Genomic DNA, 20,100 nt, shown 5'->3' on the forward strand with positions numbered 1-20,100 from the left:
CTATATTTCTAAAAGCACTCCAGGGAAAATCCTACTTGGATCTCAATAATTTTCAAACCTAACTTCTATTTCTTCTAAGGATTAAACTCAATGGAGGGGATACTACTTGTAAAATGCATCTGAATAAACTAAAGAAAACCCACACATCAATGATTATTTCCAAAGAAAAATTATCATATAACATAGAACACTTAACTTTTAATGATAATCAATGTTGTTATTCTTTGGTCAAACGATACTTTAAAAAGTATTAAGCTTTGAATACCTCTTGGTGATTTGTAGAGGATCATCAAGGATAGGGTCATTAGCAAATGTTTCCTTATCAAAAAGTCTCTTTATAGCATAGTTTGCCAGCTGTTCCATAAGAAGGTATGTTTCATTAATATGCAAAAACATTGAAAAGTAGTGATTCTCTCCTTGGGAACACACATGAATACTCTCTGTTAGTATAACATTTGAAGTCTTTTCAAGTTTTGAGACTGCATCCCAGGAGATAACAAGTTTTACTGCAAATAAGAATTATAAGCAGGTATGATTAAATTTCTCAATACTGATTAATGTTTATCAATCACCTCTTTTAAGACAATAGCTAACCACTTGAAAAATGCTGCAAACTAAAATACTTTAGACTTCAAGATTAGTTCAAATTTTGAAGCGTAACCATTACATACAATAATTGGTGATTCTAGGAAGAGACACAATTTTAAAGAATTTTTTAAAAAATTATTCTGATTTTATATTTAAATCTGTTACTTTACAAAATTGCATTACCACTGATGTAAAAGCTATATGTGTGCTATGAACATTACTGTTTGATTCTTCTTTATAACTATGGGCCATTAGGTATTATGGCTACTACATTTATATTGCAAATTTAAAACATGGATTGCAGAAAGTAGATAGTTTAGAACAATAAAGGAGTTATATGCCAGGTCACCATCATCATTTAATATCCATTCACTTCCCACAATATGCAAGGCATTCCATACATACTTCTAATGGCTCCTATGTTAAGCAACCAGTTAAAAAGATTCTTTCTCCAGACGAAGTGAATTTTTTAATGTACAATTACTCTTAATATCAATCCTATTACTTTATATACAACCTAACAACACCACAGAGTTGATAGGTCAGTCAGCAAGTTCAAAGCCATGGTAAGCAACAGAAACCACTTACTTTCTGATCCCAACAAAAAAGAATAGAAGCTCAGAAAGTTGGTGCTAAGATAGAGCCAACCCTGACAAGGGACCCGTCCTTTCCAGTAACTGCATGAGTAATAGGTCACTAACTTCTCCTGCTCTGGTAAACCAAAACATTTTTCAAATTTCAAAAGGGCTTCTCGAAATTTCTCAGGATCATCTTCTTTTGCAAAAGAATGTTTTCCCTCTTCAGCAATTAATCCCTAAAGGAGACAAAATATTTTTTGAAAATTATTAGCTACCAACAAAAATACATTTTATATATTTAAACAGTTCATTGACTAAAACTGTGTACATCTACATAGGTACATATGTGTACATACATGCTTCTCTCAGGACAGAGGTGAGCAAATTTTCTTAAATTTTCTAATTAGGCTTTTTCTAATGCCTCACAAGGAGCTACCACAAATATGGGTGCTAAATATTTTTTTGAATAAGTGAAGGGTTCATTCAAATTCTAAATTCAAGAAATAATGATATGAAAATATCCTTAAGAGTACTCACAAGGGCACTAAAAACTAATCATTGACTTTTATAATTTTCTTTAGCACTGATTCTGACATTCATAATGTGTACTTCTGCCAATCCTGAAAGGTTATCAGTGAAACAATGACCTTTCACATAGTGTTTGATCCTAAAATAAGAGGGTCGAAGATTTTAGTATTCCATCTACAAAATATATCCATCACTTACTCTTATCTTTCCTTGTACAAAATTAGTAATATCTTCATTTGAATCAAACACAGATAAGGTCTTCATGATATTTTGTTCCAACCAATCCCAGTGTTTGGTTATTTCTTCTCTGTTGGCTCCTGATTCATAACGAAAGAGAATAAAAGACTGAAGGGAAACTTCACATCAAAATTGCTCTTGATATTTACAAGCTTAGTTTAAAAAGAAATAAAAGTATATCTGTTCATTTTCAAAAATGATCATAAAGGAATAAAGATATTAATTACATTTATTCTCTATTTCATCTATATATGTGGGGGTAAATACTATTTTTCATTGTTAAGTGGAAGAATAAAATATTTAATGAGAAGGGAAAAAAGTAAATACAACTCATGAGAAAAGTCAAAATTCTGAAAACAAGATGCCAGTAACTGGTGCCCACAGGAACTAGTATTTTTTAAGAGAATATATAAAGTGCCAGTAACATAAATACATATAATTTAATCCTTGGTCTTCACATAATACAGTTAGTACTGTGCATATAATCTGTGTGACTACAAACAGCATGCACATAGTACTATGTGAAATGTGGATTTCAGCAGTGGCAACTCTACTTATATTACAAGGTGAAGCCTTTGTTCAGTCACCCTTTTCATTAAAGGGCCTAGTTAACTTAAAGCAGTTTCATCAAAGAGGTTAGAAACCTTACTACAAGTAAGTAAATCCGTGTGACCTGCCAGATCAGTATTAGGTGGCTTGTTGAGAGTCAGATTAAATATTAGTTAGGCTCTGGGTAGCTTTGTCTTGAAGAACATTTCAGTATCTGTTAAGTCTCCCCTGATTACTGCATAAAGATCTCACCAGCACTGTGGATTACAAAAATTTCACTCAGAAGAAACATCTTGACTTTTAGTATGTTTTATGATATACGGAAGTGACATATTAACAAATTTACTGAAACTGCAAAACTGCCTATTTCCTATAATCCAGTTAGAAACTGTATTCATGTTACTAAAGTCACAGTACCATGTGTAATAATTTTCTTTAAGGAATCACAAATACAAGCCATGGGAAAATTTTAAGTCTTTTTTTGGGTCCTTTATGTCTAAAGAAAGCTTCATTAGTAGGTAATTATTTTATTTCTGCATCATGTTAATTTGGGGGAATAAGTGATATAATAACTGCCCCTTTTTGAAGTAGAATGGACATTTTTCCCTAAATAATTTCTACCAACCAGATTTAGAGTAGAGCTTACAAATGTCTCATGATGTCAGCAGGTATAATGTCTGAGAGCCAGGAAAGGGGTGCCTGGGTGGATCAGTTGGTTAAACATCTGACTTCAGCTCAGGTCATGATCTCAAGGTTTGTGAGTTCGAACCCCACATCAGGCTCTCTGCTATCAGTGCAGAGCCTGCTTCAGATCCTCTGTCTCCCTCTCTCTCTGCCCCTCCCCTCCTCATGCTCTCTCTCTCAAAAATAAATAAAACCATTAAAAAAATAAGATCTAGGAGAAAACACCAGCATCACTAAAGACAATATATAGGAAGATGCAAAAAACAAGCCACATATCTTAAAAAATTAATGTTATGCTGTATGTTCACACATATGAACTATCCAGAATCCACGTTTTATTTTTTTATTTTTGAAATATGATTTATTATCAAATTGCCTAACATACAGTATATACAGTGTGCTCTTGGTTTTGGGGGTAGATTCCTGTGATTCACCGCTTACATACAACACCCAGTGCTCATCCCAACAAATGCCCTCCTCAATGCCCATCACTCATTTCCCCTCTCTCCCGCCCCATCCCCCATCAGCCCTTAGTTTGCTCTCTGTATTTAAGAGTCTCTTATGGTTTGCTTCCCTCTCTCTCTGTTTGTAACTATTTTTTTCCCCATACTTTTTAAAAAGTGTATCTACTTGAGAAGAGAGGGAGGAAACAAAAGAAAGAAAAAGGCAGTCTTTCAATATTAATAGGCCGGAAATCTGGGATTTTAATTTAAACCAACATCATAAAGGCATAATAAAAGAAGTAAACTATCAGTGTGGATTTTTACAAAAATCTTGAGTTGTTTTGTTAGGAAGGATATCCTAATTCATTTTCTATCTACAATATATATATTTTGAGGCATTTGAACTATCTCGGCACGAATGAACATGTAGCATTACCTGTAAGACACCCCTTTTGTGAGAAAGTAGGTGTGTAAATAAAAATGTTTCAATTTGGGGGGCTTATACTCTCTTTGGGGACAATTTTTAATTTTGCACTTGATTCCCTTAATCTGAGTTATCAGAGAAAAAACGAAGTATTTCATGGGAAGTTCTCATCTTCTCAGCAGTTCAGTGAAGCAGATGTAAGTTGAAGAAAGGAATCATGTAGTAGGAGCACTGACCAAAATTTGCTGGAACACATGCTTCAGGTCCCCCACACTAATAGATTTTTTAAAAACCGTAATAATCTATAATCTTGCTCTTGTCTCAATATAGAGTTGCACATTTAACTCATTTCTAAATCAAAACTGGGGAGTATAAATAAATGAAAATATTTAATTTTTAGTACCCTTATTTGTTTGAATTTTATGTTTTAAAAACTGTACTCACCACATGCAATTGACAGGTAAACCTGAGAATCAGGTGTCTGGTGTAGGATGCGAAATGGAGCAACTTTAGCAGTAGAGTCTAAGACTGAATCAAGAGTCCCAACCAAAAGCCCTGTTGTAATAAAGAGATTGTTGAAATAAAGATTTTACAATACATAAAACTAATTATCACTTCATCTGACAAACAACCAATGGATTAATCTTTTTTAAAATTTCTAGCCCAAAGTTTCCTTGTGAAGATTTTGCTTAAAGAAAAAATATACTCAGGACAAAGAGACTATTGTGCTCCAATGTGAGTAGTACTGGAGAAAATTATCTTCCAATAAAAAAATAAGTCTGTTTCATTGTCCAAATCTCACTATATATTTATAGCACTTATGTCCTCCATAAGATTATGCATACAGCAGATAAGAATGTAGATTCTGGTACCAGAGATTTCCTGAGTTTGAATACTGGTTCTATCACTTGTGCCAAACTGAACCAGTTATAGTTAACTTTTCATCCTCATTTGTAAAATAAAGGGGTTAAAATGGACCTACCACAAAAGGTTGTTGTAAAGATGAAATGAATTAGTATTACATATAAAAATTAGAACAATGCTTAGTACATAGCAAAACATTCGATGTTAGCAAATACTATTTATAGAAGAAAATCTTGGATATTTAAACAAGATAAAACTTTGACTAACTAAAATGTATAGGAAGGGAATTTTCTTTTTACCAATTCTTAATTTTTTTTTTTAATTTTAGAGATAGAGGGAGAGCAAGTGGGGGAGAGGGACAGAGGAAGAGAGAGAATCTTAAGTAGGCTCCACACTCAGTGTAGAGCTTGATCAGGGGCTCAATCCCATGACCCTGGGATCATGACCTGAGCTGAAATCAACAGTCAGACGCTCAACTGACTGAGTCATCCAAGTGCCCCCTTCTTTAATAATTCTTAATTCCTCAATTTGGAATTCAAGGTTTTTGATCAATTAGTTCCAATTTAATTAACTGATTATATCTCCTACTCCTCCCTAGAACAAAGTTTAATGCTCTCTTTAACAATCAACTGATTTGTTAGAATCTTTGTTAAGCAGTTCTCTTTTTACCTATACATGCTAATACAAGTCTTCTAGCTCAGTCCAGCTAATCCAAATTCTACATTTTTTTTCAAGACCTACTTCCCATATAAAATCTTGACTGGCAGCTCCAAGCAATAATGTGTTCTCTTTCCCCTGATTACTTATAATGCTTAAAGTCTATACAACACAACCAGCATTTTGATTATTAGGCTAGTTATTATAGCTACTTTCTAAATGCTTCATATATATTAACCTAGTCTCCTAACCTAGATTATTAGTTCTTTGAGGACAATAATCATGTCTTCTACTTCTGGGTTTGTATTCGCCCTTTTAACATATTGCTAGGCACAACAGGAGCAAAATTTTAGTAAGGATGGCTAAAATAGCTAAAACTACCTTCCTTTTCTGGAAGCTTTGATTGGTTGAGTGTTGGTGTTGTTTTATAAGCAGTTCTCTTTAATTTAGCATACAGATTTTTGGGGAAAAATTTAAATCAATTGTAAAATAGGCTTTTTGCTATTTTCCTATCTTTACCCACTTAAAAGGAGTTAAGATTTCAAGCAAGCTTTGAATGAGAATATAGGTAGGTTGGCAGATGTGTGGTAGGAAGTCATTTATTATAAGCATTGAGGGAGGTAAATTAGAAGATTAGGAGATAGAATAAAGAGCTAGACATCTGCTCAGCTGAAAGGAAAGGGTAAGAGAATGAATGTAAGAATCAATAAAAAGTAAAAATAGGGGTCACAAATACAGCATATCAATTAATCTGACAGAGGGTAAACTATTTGATAGTGGGGGCAAATTATCAAGAAAGATTTTGGCAATGGCAACAGGTACAGATTATAGAGAGAAAAGTCATCTGATATCAAAAAATCTGGTATGAATTGAAGACTTAAGAAGTAGAAATAAGAAAATCCAGACAAATATTTTGAAAGAGGGGGTACTGGGGAAGAGAGAATGGGAATGAGGAGAGACAGAGGAAATTACTGTATTTCACCTAATAATGATAAAATTCCTGAAGGGTTTGTAGATAAAAGAAATAAATAATTCTATCACTTTCAGCCTGAAAATGGGACTGTGAGAAATTAGATTTGGCTAAGAGATCAAGGATAAAGAAAAAAAAGTAGGAGCTAAACATTGTAGATAGCCTCTTCAGAGCAATACGATTGAAATTATTAAGGAAATGGAACAAAGGAGAATGTTCTCAGGTTGAAGACCAGAAAGTAAAGATATTCAAAAGAAAGGTAAAAGAGTGAAGTAAAAGAACCACAAGAGGTAAATATCTTCAGGCTGAAAAACAAAGTCAAGTATATGAATCTCTATGTATATAAATATACAAATAACAATGTGACAAAATTGTCAAAATAAAGGTATTATAAGTTTAAATAAAAGCATATATTAAACAGCATTGGTTTGGGGTGCCTGGGTGGCTCAGTCGATTAAGTGTCTGACTTTGGCTCAGGTCATGATCTCACTGCTCCTGAGTTCAAGCCCCACATAGGGCTCTGTGCTAACAGTTCAGAGCCTGGAGCTTGCTTCAGATTCCTTCTCTCTGCACCTCCCCTGCTCACTCTGTCTCTGTCTCAAATATAAAATAAAACAAAAAAAAAAAAATATAAACAGCTGGTTTAGCTGCTAGATTTGCCTTCTAAGAATTTAAATTCTAAAAATTTCAAAAAATTATTTTCAAATTTGTGAGGAAATCATTTATTTTGCTTTTACCACATTTTTAAAAAATACAATTTAGGGGCGCCTGGGTGGCTCAGTCAGTTGAGCGTCTGACTTCAGCTCAGGTCACGATCTCGCGGTTCGTGAGTTCGAGCCCCAAGTCAGGCTCTGGGCTGATGGCTCAGAGCCTGGAGCCTGCTTCTGATTCTGTGTCTCCCTCTCTCTCTGCCCCTCCCCCATTCATGCTCTGTCTCTCTCTGTCTCAAAAATAAATAAACATTAAAAAAAATTTTTTTTTAAATACAATTTATTGCCACGTTAGCTGAATACAGTGTATATAGTGTATACAGCATGCTCTTGGCTTCAGGAGTAGATTTTCATGATTCATCACTTACCACATTTTAAATAAAACTAGGTGAAATTCTATTTCCTTGTTTACACACACTAGAAAAAGTAGTATTAGAAGAATAGGAGAGGGACACCTGGGTGGCTCAGTTGGTTGAGCGTCCAAATCTCGATTTCGGCTCAGGCCATGATCTAAGTCCCAGACTGAGTCCCAGAGCAGGCTCTGTGTTGACAGCATAGAGTCTGCTTGGGATTCTCTCTTCCTCTGCCCCTCCCCTCCTGTCTTTCTCTCTCTCTCTCTCTCTCAAAATAAACAAATAAAAAAATACCATGCTAAAAAAAAAACAATGGTAGAAAGAGCAAACTGGTTTAAAAAAAAAGTTTGGCTTGGGGCGCCTGGGTGGCTCAGTTGGTTAGGCATCTGACTTTGGCTCAGGTCATGACCTCATGGTCTGTGAGTTTGAGCCCTGCATCAGGCTCTGTGCTGACAGCTCAGAGCCTGGAGCCTGCTTCGGATTCTGTGTCTCCTCTCTCTGCCCCTCCCCCACTCACACTCTGTCTCTCTCAAAAAATAAGTGTCAAAAAAAATTAACTGCAAAGTCCTTTCTAAACTATGAAAGGATTTATATATCCAAATGTTACAGTCAGGACTAGCTTTATGGGCTTGTGACCTGTCCATAGGGCCCCATGCTCAAAAGGGCTCCTGCTTAGTTAAATGCTGTGCTGTCACTGTCTTGAAATTCTTCATTTTTGAACAAAGAGCTCTGAATTTTCATTTTGCACTGGGCCCCACAAATAAGCTAGGTCATCCTAGTTTATAGTAGTTATCTCTGGGCAGCAGGATGATGGGTGATCATTATTTTACTTTATACCTGTATGTATTTTTGGAAACTTTTACAATGAATAACCTTTCAGATAAAAAAAATAAGGCTACTTCTTACACACTTTTAAAAAGGAAAAAGGAAGGTCCTTCTCAGGATAAATAAATGCTATTTCCCTGTAGCATTTGGGGCAATGCAAAACATATACTTTATTCAACACGATGGGTCTTCAGATATCATAACTATCTTGTCTCCCCTTGCTTATTCTTCTCCTAGCTTAAAATATTGCTAGTTCTTTCCATTGTTTGTTTTATGAGATTGTCTGGGCCTCTTATTTTTTCTTCTACCATTCTCTTAACATACCTATTTCTCAAAGTTTCTTATAAAATGTGCCATTCAAACCTGAATGCCAGATATGGTCTGAACAAATTCAGGTTTCTTATACTGTGGGCTCCATGGTTCTATTAATGCAGTCTAAGATCATATTAGCTTTTTAAGCCACTTCATCTTATTATATTAAGCTTGTGACCAACTAATCTACTTTGATCTTTTTTACAAATATAAGCACCAACCTAGATAGTCTCTGTTCTGTACAGGTGATTTTTAAAAAAATAACCTAAATGCAGTTTACATTTATCCATGTTAAATTTTATCCCACTAATGTCAACTGAGCATTCTAACTTGTCCAGATCCTTCCGAATCTTGATTTTTATTTTCTATGACCATGATTCTCAACAAAAACTTCGAACTGGATTCATTTGGAGGAGTATTTGAAACTACTCAAGCTCAAGTTTTGAAACTACTAAAGCCAAGAGATTCTAATTCAATTTATCTGAGATATGGCCTGGGTACTCTATTTTTCCCCTTAACTTTAGATCATAAAAATTGTCAAATGTACAAAAATAGAGAAAATAATATATTGACATTTCTATGTGCCTATCACTTAATTTCAATAATTATGAACATTTCGTCAATCTTCTGTCATTTATCCCTTCCTGGAGTCATTTAGTTTTTTTTAAATTTTTGTTTTTAATGTTTATTTATTTTTGAGAGAGACAGAGACAGAATGCGAGTGAGTTAGGGGCAGAGAGAGAGGGAGGCACAGAATCCGAAGCAGGCTCCAGGCTCCGAGCTGTCAGCACAGAGCCTGACGTGGGGCTCTAACCCACGAGCTGTGATATCATGACCTGGGCCGAAGTCGGATGCTCCACCAACTGAGCCACCCAGGCGCCCCTCATTTAGTTTATTTTAAAAGGTTCTTGGTTAAATATAACACACAGCCAATGTTGAGATAACTGACCTATGGTATTAATTGTCCCTTTCAATTTTTAGACACTTGCAAATTTGGTATACATTTCTCTTTTGTATTAGGTCAATGATAATGACAAATAGGTAGGACACCCCCCCCCCTGCCCCGCCAAGGGCTGAATGTTGGAGACACTATTAAAACAGCCACAGCTTGGAGACAGTACTCATTACCAATGTACTAATCTAGTACACTTCAGTTTGACAAGTGTCTCTTTCTGCTTGTAAACTAGATTGAGGGCACTGTGTAAGGCAACATTGCTTTAGTGGCAGAAGAGTCATTTAAATGAACTTCTTAATTACAAGCAAGATTTATTTCCATTCTAAGTAAAATGTCTGGTTATAAATTTTGGCCATAGAAATGACTGCTAGAACTTTATAGTGGATTCTGTATCTTGCCATAAATTGCCATGTTTACAAAGCCAAACAAGTACTCCTTTACTGAATTTTTTATAATCTCAATTTCATTAAATGTTAATGACCAAACTAGTAAACTGCCAACACACTTAGTAGGAAATACATTCAAATAGGAGAAAGTAGTGTTTTCAGTAGAGGTTGTGGGTATTCTTGATTCTATTGCTTTTGTTACCAGATCTAAGTCGTTAAAACGGGACTGTGAATGCTTATTTTAGAATAATCCAATAGCCACAGATGGCATTTTGAAAGCTGCCAACCTTATACTAAGAGCTTTGGAAAATTAATAAAAGTAACTCTTCTTTGTCCTATTTTCCCTCTCCCTGCATTCTTTTAAAGACATTTACTTGAAAACTAGTTATATGTAAACACTCATTTCCTTTCTCAACCAAAATCTTTGTTCATTAAAGGATTTCGAAATTTGTATAGGGAAGTAACTGATATCACAAACGACAGACTATAATGTCATGTGGGGAAAAAGAATGCATGAATTATCAATCAAACGGAACTACATTTCTCAAGATTAAAACATAGGGAAATGTGAGAAGTGTTACCATCTTTATTTACAGTACTTTCTTACACTTTAAGACTTATCAATATACAAAAAAAGAGTAGCCCTCAAAAAATTAAAGACAATACAACATCTGAATTCCTAGATGCAAAGTAACAAGTAAGCATGGCAGTAAATGAATAAACTCATAAACAGTACAGCACTTTAAAAACATTATTTAGAAGACTTGAAGCTGACCATTATCTTGGTTAGTATAAAACAAAAGGACAACTAATACAATGATAAAAAATCAACAAATGTGATTATCCCTTGTTTTAAAACTTCACTTCTTTATAATGGAGTAAGGGAAGAAAAAAGACCATTTAGACTGGGGTAGAAAGAAGAGTGGAGATAAAAAAACAACAAAGACTTAATTCTCAAGTACCTTTAATTTTCTATCTCAGGTTTTCCTATTCTAGAGACGAGGGCATTATTTTTCAACAACCTTTTCTAGTTGCTAAGGGCATTATATCTTGAGTCTCATATTTCCAACCACGGATAAATGAATCTGGAATACTTGCTGTGTCCCCAACGACTACCATCTTTTGCTTTTACACTATCAAATTATTTGTCCTGCTGAAAATGTCCTCCTTATTTCTCTCTACCAAACCACATCCCAGATATTATTAGTTCTCATAGATGGGTGATTTAATTCAAAAAACAATACAAACTGGTTTTTGACAAAATGTTCCTCAGATGCCACACTGGAATTATGCCACCAGAACACCACCTATGGTTATTAATTGCTGCTTTTAGGAAGTCTTTGTATCATTTAACAGGGCATCTCATACGCATACTTTACACCAGATCTGGCCTTGGAAAACTGTTTTGAGGGTTTCAAATACCCCTCATTCATGACTATAAGTCACCAAAACTAGGCTGATATTATTGCTGACTACCTCAGTAATTATATATTTGTTTGCTTACTTGTTTATTATCTGTTTATCCTACTAAGTTATAAACTCTGTGAGGGTAGGAACTATTTGTTTTATTCGCTATTGTATACCCAACACCCAGGACAGTAGCTAGCTACCACCCCATTTGTTTCCACCCAGGACAGTAGCTAACTGCTACCCCATTTCTGGTTCCCTTCACAGCAAAACTCCTAGAAAGAATTATATACATTTGGTCTGTCTCCAAATATCTGTTTGGCTTCATATGCTCTAGTCCCTCTGGTCCCTGCTCATAGGTTACCTTAAGGAAGCCTTCCCAGACCAAATTTATCTAAAACACCAACCCCTCCCCTCTCTATCACTGTAGCTTACTTTATTTTTCTTCATATGGCTTAACACCACCTGCAATGTCTTATTTGTGAATTTGCCTCTGCCAACTAGAATGTCAGCCCAAGGAGAATAAAGATTTTATTTTGTTCACTTGCTGTTATCTCTAGCACCTAAAACAGTGCTTGGTTTTTAGAAAACACTTGGTAAGTATCTGTTAAATGAATGTATCCTGTACAATCACATACAGGATTTATTCTTACCTTTTGTGCTTATACAGCAACAGCAAAAGGTGGAAAACTGGGCAGATTTTCTAACGTAAAGGTAATATAAAATCCATGCCATAGCTGTACTGCCACAGGGTAAACATTATAGTGCCATTTATTATTAATTTTTGGCTTACCTTACATCCATAGTCCTTCCACAACTGTCCACTAGAAACATGTTTTTACCAGCTGAATCATTTCTACTTGAAGTATCATGTTTTGAAAAATACAACTAAGATGACTAAAGAGTACTAAATGTATTCTTCCATACCACTCAGTAAGACGATAAGTGATGCTTATATCTGTAGAAGTGTTGTTGAAGAACTTCCAGGTTTTGGGCAATCATAGATCAAAATGAAATGCTGTTGTGATATTTTATTCTAATACTTGTATGCCATTCTGATTATAAATCATAAATGCATAATCACTATCATACCAATATTCTTGAATAACTATCAGTGTTTTACTTTTGTAGTAGTATGATTGCAAATTGGACATATTCAATGTTACTACTCCAAATTAATTTCTATATACAACATGGGAAAAGTAATTATTAGGGAAAATGGTATAAATATAGGTCCTCCTTTGGCCTTCAAGTACAGAAAATGGTACTTCATTAATAGATAAATGAATATCAGACGTTTATATCGTTGCTCACAAGTTTCAAAAACTCATGAGACTCACATAACAATGACATAAGGTGGGGAAGATAAGTTTTGTTACCATTTTACAGATGAGGAAACCAGGCCTTTATAAAACAATTAGAGCTGAATAGCGGCAGAAAAAAATATTAAAAAATCAGGGAAGACAAACAAAGTCGGGTTAATAATGCAAGTGGAATCACTGGACTCAGTGGTATACTGATGTATTTGTGGATGCTGGTTTGTAGCTGACTTATTAAAAAGAAAATCCCATAGGGTAACCTCTGGGGAGGGCAAATTACATTGTGTTCTGTTCCCTCCCTGGAACATTCTGACCCATGCAAAATCAAGTAAAAAATTACTTTTAAAGATCTCTTTGAATGAGAAAGGTCAGCTTTGTGGGAGGTTTTGAAAAATGAAGGTTGTTCAGGGTCATCACTTTATAGTCTTGTTTTTTTATTAGAATGAAATCTGCTTGATAGCAATTAATACTAGTTTCCTACTTATATAATAAATCTCCAATACCTTAATCAAAAAAAAAAAAAAACCCTCCTCCCATGAGAATTGAAGATTCATGCCCCTAAGTTGAAGTGGAGTAGCAGAAGTTTCCTGTCTATGTTTCAGGAAAGGAAGACCCCAGCAGCAAGCAAGGGAAAGGAAAAAAGAGAGAGTAGTGTTATTAACAGATATCTTAAAAAACAAACAAACAAAGAAACAAAAAAACTCTGAGGCTTATAGGTATGCAGTCAATAATCCTTCCACTACTACCAAGAAAAAGTGGTGACAATGATCATCCTTCATATCTTAAGACTTCCAATGAAACTGTCCTTTCTCACTCAAAACAACATAGATGGATCTAGAGGGTTTGATGTTAAGTGAATAAGCCAGTCAGAGAAAGACAAATACCATATAATTCCACTCATATGTGGAATTTAAAAAATAAATTAACAAATTAACAAAGAGATGAACAAAAAAACCCCACAATTCTTAAATGTATAGAACAAATGGGTGATTGCCCAGGGTTGGCGGGGGGTGAGTGAAACAGATAAAGGGGATTAAGAGTACACTTATTGTGATGATCACTGGGTGATGTATAAAACTGCTGAATCACTATATTATACATTAAAACTAATATAACACTGTAAGGGCACCTGGGTGGCTCAGTCAGTTAAGTGTCTGACCCTTCATCTTGGCTCAGGTTATGATCTCACAGTTGTTTTCCCTAGGGGTTGCTCTATGGGATTTTCTATTAAGTCAAAATGATATTTATTAATTTACAATATGTGTGTGGGTGGGGATTTGATATTTATCTGAAATGAAATGTCATGGTCACCATTTAGACACTCTGGTTCCAGTAATAAGGTACTTGGGAGACCAAAAATTTTATCAGTTCCTTTGTGAACATGGAATGCAGGCATATTTTGCTAAGAAAAACTTAATTGAGAATGTTTTCAAAGTTGGGCAACTTGAGTTGGGGGTGGGGGAAAAAGGAGAGAAAGCCTTGTATTTTTGAGAGACAGTCACTAACAAGTTCTTTAAAAAGCTACCTTATTATGTATGTGTTTAATTATGACAAATCATTTCCACCATGATTTAAGTTTATATAAATATCATAAAACATTTTGAAATGGAAAGCTCATTTAAAATATTATTATGTTCTAGTTCATACATATGGTTTAATTTCAAGGTAATGGTGCCAAGATGAAAGAGGAGAGACATAGGGAAACAGAATGTCTTAAAACTTCTCCATTTTAATAAGTTTACTCTTTAGTCTCATTCTACAACCCCAAAACAAGGTCTACTGAAGGAGATGATTATTCTAACACACAAGAACCTGCTTACACTATGCAGATATGGAATATTCAAAAATCAAATACTCTCAACAAATGATCTGAATTAAAGCTTTCTGATTGGCAGATCTTCCTAAGTCTGACACACTAGAATGTTGCCCCATAACTCCACTCATGCAGCACCCCAACTACCAAGCAAATTGTTGATTTGTGCTTAATGAGCCAAATATGCATAAATTATTTTCAATTACATAAAGACAGGTGCTAAATTTAGATGCTATAGAAAAGTCATTACCCTTATCAGCCAGGAAGATCAAGGGATAATGTAAGGTCACTGCAAAAGTCCAGAAGGGTGAATTACTTCACTAAATGAAAGAAAATTACTTTATCTATAAAATAACCTTTACATATAATGAAAATTTCCACAAGATATTCTACCTTACTGTGAACCAGGACAACTAAGATAAAATAGGCAAATGATAAGTAATCTACTAGATGTCCACTAAATGGGTTTCAGAAATTTAGAAAAGGACCTTGGAATTCTAACTTACAAGTTAATCTCCTGTTACAACCACCCTAGGGTTCTCTGTTGCCCCAATTCCATTTTTAGGAAAAATAATAGAGTCAACTAATTTTACCAAGTCCACAGCTAAAGTCATTACATTGCTGGTGGTTATTGCCAATTATCACATGGCAAAGAAATAAAATCTTAAAGAAAGTACAACTATTAACATTTCTAGATGGTCATTATCTCTTCTTCATTAAACAAAATGTATAAAGGAATCTTTTAAAGGGGTAGCACATAACACTGGATTTCAGCAAGCAAAATAGACAAAGGCAAGTTTATGCTGGCACCCAAACTCCTGTGAGAGGTAATCCAAATGTGGATTTGTGTAAAGCATAACAGAGCTCTTGGCTTCACAATTTTAAGTAAAAAAAAAAAAAAACAGTAATTGAGCAGTCATGAAAATCAGCACACGCTTCTTCTGGACCAAAACGAACCAAACAAACCTTAAAAACACCTCTGCTCCTTTCTGATCCATTTTGCTCAATTTACATGTAATAAAGTAGCAGCACTCGTGGAAATTTCAAGCATCTTGACAATACCACAGGTAAAATAATCATGCAGACATACACACTGACCACAATATGGGCCTATGGCTATTCTCAACATACACGTGTGGTATAAATCTTGGTTTATTTCTGCAGACAAATCACTTATTCTAGAGATATGGGCTTTTGAAGAGTACATGGGAGTGAGTGGAATAGAGAAACTGGTGCAATAGGTCTATGTTTTAAGAAAACATGTGAAATGAAAAACTAAACACAGAAAAAAAGGAATGATTATTTACAGGAAATTTGCAACAAGTAAACTCTTTCATACTCCATTACAGTGGTTTGATTCTCAAGAATCTGATTTACCTATTATTTTTCAGGAACACAGTTGTACAAAGTGAAATATACCTCCTTGGTAAATGTGGACAAGAACACCATAAAAATTCTGGTCAAGAAAAGTTATGGGGAACCAAAATATGCTGTAACACAGGGCTGTAAGATGTTTTAAATGTACTCTGAGTTGTTCTTAATGGACTAAAGAGGGTAAATAATGTCACTGGGTAATTATGAACATTGATTCTCAAATTTAATTTGGAAAATAGATGCATCTATTAAATGGAAAGGCTCCTCTGCAAAATAACACTTGTAATTTTTAAAACTCAGAAAATGACCAAATGTGAGTTTAACCAGGCAATTTTTGTTGCCATATTTTCAAGGGGGACTTTTTAGAAGCCAGATAAGATGAACAGGTCTTGCAAAATTAAAAAAACAAAAAACAAAAAACAAAAAACTCCTGTAGAACCTCAGAATTCTCTCCAGCTTGGGGATGGCTTGGGAAAAAAGAGGAAATAAAGGCACATATCTGTCACCACCTTAACAACATGCACTGATTTGGCACCAATTACCTTTCATTTCATCCTCTCAACTCTATGAGGTAGACACCATTTCCTAGAAGAGGAAGAGCAATGCCATCTCCTCCGTGAATCTTTACACAACCTTTCAGTTATTTGGTTCTAATTAGAATTTTCCTGATTTACTAGTTACTGGTTATAAGTCCAATTTGCCTGGGTTACTGGATACTTCCCCCTAACCCGACCCTCTCCCCCGTATCCAGATCAAGAGCAATTCAAAGGTGGAAAAGTGAATCTTAACTGTCTTCGTACACTAGCATTCCATGTGGCACACAGCAGGCGTTTATGTGTAACAAATCAAAGTATCTGTCGAATGCCATTCAACAAGAGATGAGGATGGGGCTAAAATGTAGATTTCCCTACTCTCCCCTCTTCCCGCTACATCACGCTGCCTAAAGGAAGTCTGGTCCACCACTCCAAAGCCACCATACCAAACTGCAAATGGTCACGAAAAAGAGCTCTGCGTCCCCCTACCAGCCGTGTCCAAAAGTTTGAATGCCCCTGCCCCAGACGAGAAGTCTCCAAATTGTCTGGAGGCTTTAAACACGTGACCCAGGGCCAGTTCTGGATTTGCAAAATCAAATCACTGAAGCCAGGACGGATTCGGAGGCAAGAGTTAAAAACTTCCACTGGTTTCATAGGTTGGCTTACAATCGTGGCTTTGAAAGAAGGGGCACCGCCGCACACTCGAGAGGGAAACGAATTACGACGACGGTTACTCTGAAATAAGATCCCAGGGACTGAAAACTGGGTGGCAGAGAAAGAGATGCTAAATTGGGAGGGTTCCGCGATTCTGAGCCCTCCCCCGCAAGTCCGACCTCCCCACCCCCCGCCACTTCCGAAACTCTCATTTGAAGCCTTTCCCTCAGGATGTGACTGGGGCTCCTCCCTTTCTCCTCACCATCCTCCCTGCCCCCCCCCCGACTCTTACTTGCTCCCCCACCAGGATGGTGATTATCAAGAGGGGGCTTCGTGAAAAAAGTTAAGTCCACAACTGCCGAACTGGCCCCTGTCACCAGCCTGAACGCTACCTGTCGAGGTCTAACACTCGTCGTCAGGCTCTCCCGCGGGGGAAGCTACGGGGCAGGTACTCTGTCTCATAAAGAACCCCTCCTCTGCCTCAGATTATTCCACCGACTCGGAAAGGAGCCCTCCTTCCATTCCCCCTCCCACCCGAAGCGCAGCGGCCAGTCGAGTGAGGTATTTTCGGGACTCAGGGGCGGCGACGGAAAGGTGGTGGCAGGAGAAGAACCCGAGCCCCTTCGCCCGGGGCCGAGAATCGCGCGGCGGGTGGCGACGAATAACTGTTTTCCTCACCGCCTTTTAAGTACCCGCGAACACGGCCCCGAGTTGGGTGGGGGGTGGCCACAGCTTACCTGTGAGACCCCCTCCGCCTTCCTCGCCGTAGCCCCGACGCCGCTGAAGTACGAAGTAGTCGTTGGACCTTTCCATCAGCCACAGCTTCAGTGCATTTTTCAGGAGCACTTCCTCAGGCTTCAGCCACATCGCGAACTTTGTGCCGCCCGGCAGCGGCGACCCAGATACCTTCCTCCCCTCACCCTCCACCTGTCTATTTCCCTCTACTTCTCCTCCCACCAAATCTCCCTCAGGCCAAGCCACGGCTTGGGTTCACGTTTTCCACACTTCCCCCAACCCTCCCTTCTCTCCCACGTAGGCAGCAAGATTGCCAATTCCCTCCTACAGCTCTACCGCCCGACTGGGAAATAGTCCCGCTTCTTTGCCTCTTGGGAGTTGTAGTTTCCTATTCGCTTTTCTGTACCCAAACAATGGGAGTGGGGGACTACGATTCCCACAATCCACTGGGGGTGAGGACGGGGTGCGGGTGCTTTCAAAGCGCGTCCCGCCACCACTTAAGTGTATTTTGCCTACTTAAACTTTAAAGCGGTTTTTTTTTGTTGTTATTGTTCAAATAAATGAGCCCCAGGTATAATTATGTTGCTTCTTCTCATCATTTTACAGCCGAGGGTATTAAACTATAGAAAACAAAGTTTCTGGAATTTTGGAGTAAAGAACGGCCCATTCTGGGAAGCAGCAATAGCGGCAACTGATATTAAATTAGCTCTTTGAAAGCTATTTCATATACAGATCATTTCACGTAATTCTCACAGAAGTCTTTCGAAGTGGATATTATTCCTCACTTTGCACAAAAATAAAAGCGCAGACGGGTGAGGTGACTTATCCAAGGTCACACAGTAAATGGAATCTGATAGAATTCTTTGTCTAATTTAAAATCTTCCTTAGACTAAGCTCTTTCTACCCATACAGGAAGAATATAAAATCTCCAGAAGCCACATGATTTTATTCACGCCGTGGGCCCCTCCCTTCCCCCACTGCCACCCCAATCTATTTAACTATTGTAATCAGCCACAGAAAAAGGTCTTCTCCAACTTTCCTTTTCAGGATCTAAACAATTTATAAACATTTCCCCCCTTTATTAAACTCTTTAAGGAAAAAAAATCCCTTTCAGGGCAACCTTCACCTCTTTGTACCTTGGCAGCTCCTTACACACTAAGGTGAATGAGGTCAGTGATTTGTATGGCATCGCAGTGAGGAATTATTTGAGGGACATTTTTATTTATTGCAATAAATGAGCCGATCAGAATTAAAGGGTGCACTAAAAGCAAAAACAAGTTTGTACAAAGAAAGGAGTTGGGAGGAAATGTACAAAAAACACGGGGCTCTCGGTATGCTGTTTTGAAAACAAAGCCTCAAGGCCATTTCAATTAAAAACAAAAATGGGGTGGGGCACACCCAGATGCCAAGTCGTGGAGCCAAAGAACTCTGCCTTGGAGCAGTGTCTCTGGTTTAACCTTTCCCAGATGTGGGCCAGCTCAAGGGAGGCAGGTGTGTGCTACAACAGGGATTTTTCTTGGGGGTGAGAAAAGGGTCAATTTGGGATTAGCTTCTACTAAAACGCAGTAAGTAAGTACCAAGGCAGCTTCCTGGAGAAGATGGGAAGACACAATCATCCCAGAGCCCAAACTGCAATGTATCTTTGGGGAAAGCCATCCCAATTTGGATGTACACTACTGAAGATGATTTCTTATCTTCCTCATAAAAGCTCAGTGAATGTAGCAAATGTAGAAAAATGTGATTTGTTCTTTTTACCTTTCCTTCTCTTTTGAATTTTCTTCCTCATCAAACCACATTCTTTTCCAACATCCTTAATGGTTGCAGTAGTGACAAGGGCTGTCCAGAAGTGGATGGTTCCTGGGGTCCCTGGGTGGCTCAGTTGGTTGAGCATCGGACTTCACCTCAGGTCATGATTTCACAGCTCGAGGGGTTGAGCCCCACATCAGGCTCCGTGCTGACAGCTTAGTCTGGAGCCTGCTTTGGATTCTGTGTCTCCCTCTCTCTCTGCCCCTCCCCTGCTCATGCTTGCTCTCTCTCTCTCTCAAAAAAATAATAAAAAACATTAAAATAAAAAAAAGAGGTGGATGGTTCCTCTCTATATATTGATTTAATCCTTATTTTAAAACTTGTATATTTTTACATCCTTACTTTATAGATGAAGAACAGGAGTCTCAGAGAAGTTAAATAACCTAAGATCACATA

At 37.0% G+C, this 20,100-nt stretch overlaps 1 protein-coding gene across 2 annotated transcripts in view; it reads right to left on the minus strand.

Moving 5' to 3' along the window:
- TBC1D8B (TBC1 domain family member 8B) overlaps window positions 1–18,172 on the minus strand; it is a 58,610-nt gene extending 40,438 nt beyond the window's left edge. The window contains exons 1-5 of one of the 2 annotated variants that reach the window (XM_019435689.2): window positions 17,901–18,172; window positions 4,476–4,586; window positions 1,893–2,011; window positions 1,177–1,402; window positions 266–506 (exon numbers count right to left, since the gene is read on the minus strand). In XM_019435689.2, the coding sequence (XP_019291234.2) occupies window positions 266–506; window positions 1,177–1,402; window positions 1,893–2,011; window positions 4,476–4,586; window positions 17,901–18,030 (827 nt within the window). In that variant the 5' untranslated portion in view covers window positions 18,031–18,172. The remainder of the gene's footprint in view (window positions 1–265; window positions 507–1,176; window positions 1,403–1,892; window positions 2,012–4,475; window positions 4,587–17,900) is intronic. The other variant, XM_019435688.2, reaches the window with a different exon arrangement.
- Between the last annotated feature and the right edge of the window lie 1,928 nt (window positions 18,173–20,100).

The sequence above is a fragment of the Panthera pardus genome, unplaced genomic scaffold (assembly GCF_024362965.1).
Source record: "Panthera pardus isolate Hobbes unplaced genomic scaffold, ASM2436296v1 HiC_scaffold_27, whole genome shotgun sequence".
NCBI classification, from domain to species: Eukaryota; Metazoa; Chordata; class Mammalia; order Carnivora; family Felidae; genus Panthera; species Panthera pardus.